The 6,428-nt window shown below is 42.3% G+C and overlaps 1 protein-coding gene across 3 annotated transcripts; it reads right to left on the bottom strand.

Annotated features, from left to right (window-relative positions):
• Positions 1-717: 717 nt before the first annotated feature.
• Positions 718-6,251, bottom strand: LOC139628254 (tumor protein p53-inducible nuclear protein 2). 3 transcript variants are annotated; one of them, XM_071489757.1, is made up of 5 exons: positions 5,996-6,251; positions 5,136-5,360; positions 3,783-3,926; positions 3,539-3,692; positions 718-1,763 (listed from the first exon to the last, which is right to left on the bottom strand). In XM_071489757.1, exons 3-5 carry the CDS (start codon positions 3,904-3,906, stop codon positions 1,535-1,537), a joined length of 507 nt encoding a protein of 168 aa, XP_071345858.1. In that variant the 5' UTR covers positions 3,907-3,926; positions 5,136-5,360; positions 5,996-6,251; the 3' UTR covers positions 718-1,534. The 3 variants fall into 3 exon arrangements, with proteins under 3 accessions (XP_071345858.1, XP_071345860.1, XP_071345859.1); XM_071489759.1 differs by lacking the exon at positions 5,136-5,360 and having other exon boundaries at positions 5,996-6,151; XM_071489758.1 differs by lacking the exon at positions 5,996-6,251 and having other exon boundaries at positions 5,136-5,453.
• Positions 6,252-6,428: the final 177 nt, after the last annotated feature.

Genomic DNA, 6,428 nt, shown 5'->3' with positions numbered 1-6,428 from the left:
ACCTAAAATCTGCTATATTTTTATTAGATCACTCAGAAAACAATCAGCCAATCAGAAGAGAGACTCAGATCCTCTCTTCTGATTGGCTCATTGACCTGTTGTTACTAGAGCTCCTGAGAGAAGCCTAAGAGAGGAGATGTAAAACTACACTGAGATGGTTTTTGGTTCTGGAAAAGTGTAAAATATGGGACCTTTAACTCAAAGGTCAAAAAATATTTTTTGTTGCATTTTGTAGACAATAACAAGTTATGAAATTTACTTGAAACTTACGCATAATTTGCAAGTGTTGATTTTAGCAAAAACCTAACAAGTTTCTGTCACTTATCTGCATCCAGGACACAGTAGCTGATTCATTATACAAATAGGAAATGTTGTACAGCTGGAATGTACTATGTCAATAAATGGTGAATGGACTGCACCTCTAGAGCACTTCTCTCAGCATTGTCTCGATATAAACAGCATTTTTCTATCACACACACACTCACACACTGAGTGTGTGTCAGGGAAATTCAGTAATTCCGTGTGTGTCACAGGATCAGTGTCTTTCGACGTGGACTGGAGGATCCAGGACTCGAACCACTACTACTTTACTGTCTGTTCCAGGTGTTAAATGTTATCCTGTGTTAAAAGGATCTAAAAAGGTCATAATCATAGTTTTAATTTTGAAAACCCTGCAGAATTCCACTGTCCGTTCTGCCACATGAAACACACACAGCCTCCGCCTTAAGAAAACAAGATTTATTTTAAGTTTTTTTTATACATTTTATAAATACACACAAATGGAAAAACATAATATTCAACTGTATTTACACTCGTGAGTCTAAAATGAACAATTTGTGTCACATGAAAAAAGTGAGTACCTGCTGAAAAGTACAAAATCTTACACTCAATACAAAACTTGAACAGTGGCTTTGCAATTATTCCCTAAGCAGATTCAATTTGAAACAAAGGGGAAATTTATTTAAGGGAATTCACAGAGAATAGTTTTTACATGGCATGAATACTGTACAAGTGAACTTTAGCTTTTAATATAAGAGAAAGTCTGAAGCTGAGGCACATGATTTAATTCACATTGAATACAACCAAGAATTAAAATGTGCTGTAATCCAACGGCATCATAATTAAGAGCAAAGCATTCTACAAGTTTAAATTTCTCATATTTGGAACAGTGTCACACTGTAACAGTAACAACTCCTTGAGCATCAATTCACACACAACTAATCCATCTAAACAAGTCACACAACTCAAACATCCTCATCGATACTGTACAAACGCTTTTTTTTTTTTAATTAACTGCATTTGTTACTAATGTTTTCCAATCTGAGGGACTGACTCATGACATCAGGAGACTGAGGTTCTTTGTTTTTTTCAAATGTGAGGGTTGCAGTGCTGGTTGCCTACGTTAAAATGAAAAACCTGTGTTGCAGTGAAATCAGAGCATTTCAGTGTCAAGGCACCATGCTGTACGACACTGGGCTGTGGTGGAGGCAACTTCAGACACACCCCTCAAAAGCAAGTTTCATTACTCTCCTTTTCAGTAGTTGTAGAGGCGCTGGCAGGGCTGCTTGAAGAAGCCGTAGCGCTTCTCTGCCGGGGAGAACCGAAGCTTGGCCAGGTTCTGCCTGTGGAGGGAGCTGCGGCTCAGCCTCTTCCGCTCGGCCTGGGTCCTGGCCCTCTGAACAGCCAGCAGCTGGACGTTGCAGGGCAGGGGGAGTCCCCAGGCAGCCAGACGCCAAGATATGTGCTGTCTCACTGCCACTGGCCTGTACAGACACAGGCATAACAGTACGTGTTGTTGACATATCAGGTGAAATACAATATGGGAGAGATATTTCTATTACTGTACACCAGCTCTGGGTGAAATGTTCTGGCTCCTCTGTCCCTCTAAAAACATTTTTGTAAGGTTTTGGATTGGTCCTCATTTCTCTCCAGTTTTGGATTCAATTTTGAGATTACAATTCATGTCAACATTAGGATTAACAGTGTGATTTTTGTGTGTCCATGTTGTGTATCCATGGTGTTAACTAACAGTCTTGGAAGCTGAGCGCTAAGGATTTCTTGTTCTGTAAATAAATAATTTGACATTTTTGGGAAAATGCTTATTTCCTTTTTTGCCAAGAGTGAGATGAGGAGAAAGCTGCTCTAGGACCTGAAATCTAGAGCCTCAAAGCCTGGGTGAGATGGCAAACAGTGGCAAGGTGCCATTTTTTTGGAGGTTGAATGCCTCACCTGGCTGCTGCACAGAGGTAACACCCTCCCTCCAACCCCCCAAACAACCTGTTGACCCATGACAGGACATAACAGTTTGACCCACTTTATATTGGCCCAGCAGGCTGGAGAGCTGCTGGTCCCTGAAGCTTTATGTACATGGAGACTAGAGATGTAACGGTTCTGACACCAAGACTGAAACCACGACACAAACGTCCACGATCTTGTGTCGCGATACAGGAAGACGACATCCCACCCTCCACAACCTCAACCCACTACCACTGCTGCAGGTGCTGCCTGTTGAGTCTCATCTTTTCACAGTTAACACTATAACACACTGTAGACCATGAAATTATTATTCTATTTAAAGATTAGGAAAGCTGAATATTTTGTAAATATACTTGTTGTCTTCCATCTACATGTGTCACCTGACTACTTTGGTCCAATCATGATTGAGTGATTACGCCTGCGGTATAAGTTAGACTAGGTTTAATGGCACAAGATGGATAATAACATTAATTTTACAATACTACATATATTTACAATATTTTACATTCACTCAGGTCCTGTGCTACGTATACTTCTGAGATACTTTCATTTGAGTACTTCCATTTTGTGGTACTTCCGTTCACGACATTTCAGAAGGAAATATTGAACATTTGACTTCATTATATTCATCTTACATTGTTATTAGTTACTTTAAGATTCTTTCTTGTGATTTGACTTTCAGAAACCAACAATCAGTCAATAAAATATGATGCCATACTATAGATTATATTATAAAAATATAACACGCACAGGGAATATTTCTGCAGAATGAGGGCGTTAATATTGACACTAAAGTTCCTGTTTATACTTTTAATTTGGGAGTGTTTTCATATTAGTGAACTGCTGTTTATAAAAGGAGTAGAATACTCCCACTGCACACATACACATATTTAATCAGCTACTGGAAATTTTCTCCTCAGCCTTTTGCTATTGCAGGTGAAAGAGGTTCTGTACCTCTTAGCTTGGAAAATATTCTGTTATAGATCCAGGTACATTTTAAAATGTTTGAAAACACAACAGGTTGTATTTGTGACTTTCTATGTCAGAAGTGGAGTCTTGCAAATAATGATGTGAATTACTGGAGTTTTGGTAACACTGTGCAGTCACTGGGTTTATGCCACAGAAGCTGTTTGACCTCTCACGTGTTTTAGAGGCAGATGACATAAAGGTGAGATAACTTCACCTCTTATCAGCTCTGAGTGGTGTCAACTAGTTATTCACTTTGATTTCAAAGTCTAAGAAAACTGTGTGTGTGAGCTGGAGTGTCTGAATGGAAAATAACCTGGAAGTGTCCTCTTCATCTTCGTCAGAGCTTAGCTCCTCCTCCTCCTCCGTTCCACTCATCCTGCATCTCATCTGGTAGACAGACATGCTGGGGTGCTCAATCAGCAGGTTCTCCAGGGGATCCACCTCGGGGGCTGACAGCGGCCCGTTGTCTGTAAGAGAAATATCCCAATTCGAACAGATAAGTTGTCATCCCAGTGGAAGCTGTACCCTCATCAAGACAACAACGTTTGAAATCTCACCTGGCAGATTGACAATGACCCATCCTCCCTCCTCAAACTCCATCAGCTCCTCATAGGTGTCGTCTGTCCCGTCTATGTCCTCGCCGCCATTCCCAAGCAGATGAGAAAGAATCTTTCCGATCATCTTTATGCCTCTATTGCAATCTGTAAATTCACAAACACAAGCAGATGCATTAGTTTGGAAAGTTTTGTGTCAGCTGATGATATCCAGTCAATCCATATCTCCTCTTTGTCTTCAGCAAATTAAAATATTGCAGATGGCTCCCCCTTGAGGCTGTCTCAACTAAACACCCAGAAGACTTGCCCAAAGTGTGCACTTAACGTCAGCTCTGCATCAACAACCGCTTCCATGACGCCACCTCAGAAACCTGAGCAACCTGAACTGTTACATTGCTGTGATGTGGGGACACAGGGTCAATTTACAAGAGAACACGATGGTGCAAGAGGCTGGAATTACACTGATTCAAGCAATATTATATAATCTGTGATTCTGGTTTAGATTTTTCAAATGAAGTCCAGACGTAACTTTTATTTGTGACTGACCTTTTGACCCACACCAAATACCCAGCAACCTTTGTTCTAGCCTTTTGTGAAACGTACAGTTTATCAACGCTGTGTTTGGTGGTTGTCCTGGGTACAGGTTCCCATGACATGCCCATGATTGGGCAAAGGTATTTTAGTCCCTTAATATTACTTATGACTATTGTACACAACCTTTTTTGTATGTAGTCACAGTAGTGATCATAAAATGCAGACCTCATCCTGTTTCGAAGAACAATTTCTCACTCAACAAAGTCTTTAAAGTATCATTGACTATATCTCAAAAGTATATTATGGCCATAACACACCGTGCTTTAATACAGGTATTAGTACATTTCTGCTGTCTTTAGACTCAGTGTCTGGATGCCTTCCTGTCTGCATATCAGTGTCTGTCTGGACTCTCATATCACCAGACCCCTCCCTGCGAACAAAGACAGGCTGCAGGACACTGTCCCCTCTCCCAGATTAACGCAACCAACCCTGTCGATGACAACCTCAGCAGGCCTGTTACCGCCCAGTGTCCCCGGAGCAAAACAGCTGACTGTGCTCAGAGATGAGTGTTGCTGCATTTCATGGAAACACAGCGGCCGGAGTGCAGGACGTCGTCCTGCTGTAACATACATGACAGTACAGACGATCTCCAGCACAAATGACACACAATCGAAGGCTGCAAAGACATTACACAAAGACACTGCAGTAAGACATTACACAGCCGAGATGATCGTAGTTAGAGAACAAAAGACAACAGGAATCCACGGCTGATGAAAGGCCAGGGTTGCTCAGCGATGCAGACAGGTCCAGTTTTTGACTCACCTGACTAAATAAGTGTTTTTCCTCGGGCGCGGTGGCTGTCGAGACTCCGGCTCCGCTGCTGCTCTTCTCAGATTGTTTTGATCTCAAAGTTGTTTGTCCGCGAGGGTCCTCCCCGTGCTCTGAAACGTCACCGCCAAACCCCGCCCAACGGGGCGGGGCGAGCCGCGTCTGTCCCCGCGTCACCTGTCAACCAACCAACCCACGTCTGCGTGTCTGTGTGAGGCGCTAATGAGGACGGAAATATCATATGTAACCCAGAGAGGAGCCTCGCCTCACAAAGAACGTAATGTAAAACGAGTTACACCTGCTGAGTGGACGGATGGTTCAGCCCACTGCTGTGAAAACGGACTTGTGGTGTATGTAAACTCATGTGTGTCTCTGTCAGGCAGGAAGACAGAGCAGCTCAGCTCACACCTTCGTGTTGTTTTCTGACTCGCCTTCACCTTGCACATGCGCGCTGCACGCACCTCGCTGGAAAGTTGAAGTCTCATGTTTCTAATAACTTGAATACATATTATGTATATAGTATATATTTTATATATATTATTATTATATTAATGCTTACTATCCGATTTAAAAGTGACGAGAGATGGCCTGCAGCCTGTGTAATGATCATAAAGGTATTATCAGACCAGAAACAGCCCGCTGTACAGAGTACAGTGCACTGTGATTATAATTAGTCAGCAACAGATACATGTACCGGGGGTGTATTTGCTTCAGTATTCAAAAAAAACGTACTCTCATTATTTAAGATATGAAATACTCATATAATACTTTATTTATCCCTATAGCGAAATAAACAGTATTCCCATAACATTCCTCCTAAAACGATCCGCATATAGAAAGAATTATTAACTTACTCAGTCGCTCTGGCGTGGATCAGCATGTGGTCATGCAGCTGCCTGTTCACCCGCAACCACTGATGAAGATGAAGATGAAGATGAGCAGTACTGCAGGTCTGGTTATGTGACGGGCTCTCACACCCGGGGCCGGTCACTTCCCTCTCACCTGAGCTCATGCAGTAGCACCTGATCTTGAAATGACTGGTGCAGCTGCTTTGATGCCTGTGGCCACCGGATGTCGCTATAGGGCGTGAACGCCTCACATCAAAGAGTCAATGCAGAAAACAAGAGATGTCTCCTCGTGGATGTGGGCTCCCCGCGCTGGGCGTTTCACCCACGTTTTTCCCACGTCCAAGGTTGGACTGCTAACAAATCAAAATCCCGGACAAAAAATTAGGAATATGTTTGATTACATGTCTTACACCAGGCTATTGTTTATATATATATATAT

The sequence above is a fragment of the Trachinotus anak genome, unplaced genomic scaffold, assembly GCF_046630095.1.
Source record: "Trachinotus anak isolate AG129_WGS33_773 ecotype Australia unplaced genomic scaffold, CSIRO_AGI_Tana_v1 ptg000011l, whole genome shotgun sequence".
Classification (NCBI taxonomy): domain Eukaryota; kingdom Metazoa; phylum Chordata; class Actinopteri; order Carangiformes; family Carangidae; genus Trachinotus; species Trachinotus anak.
The sequence above is the reverse complement of the archived record's forward strand: the minus strand, read 5'-3'. Positions and strand labels throughout refer to the sequence as shown.

What these genes read in the sequence shown, in the direction of transcription:
- LOC139628254 (XM_071489757.1), bottom strand. Translation starts at nt 3,906, where the DNA reads ATGATCGGAAAGATTCTTTCTCATCTGCTTGGGAATGGCGGCGAGGAC. An exon ending in GGTCATTGTCAATCTGCCAG is followed by an intron (nt 3,693 to 3,782) that starts GTGAGATTTCAA and finishes TTTCTCTTACAG; the next exon opens with ACAACGGGCCGCTGTCAGCC. An exon ending in GATGAAGAGGACACTTCCAG is followed by an intron (nt 1,764 to 3,538) that starts GTTATTTTCCAT and finishes GTGTCTGTACAG; the next exon opens with GCCAGTGGCAGTGAGACAGC.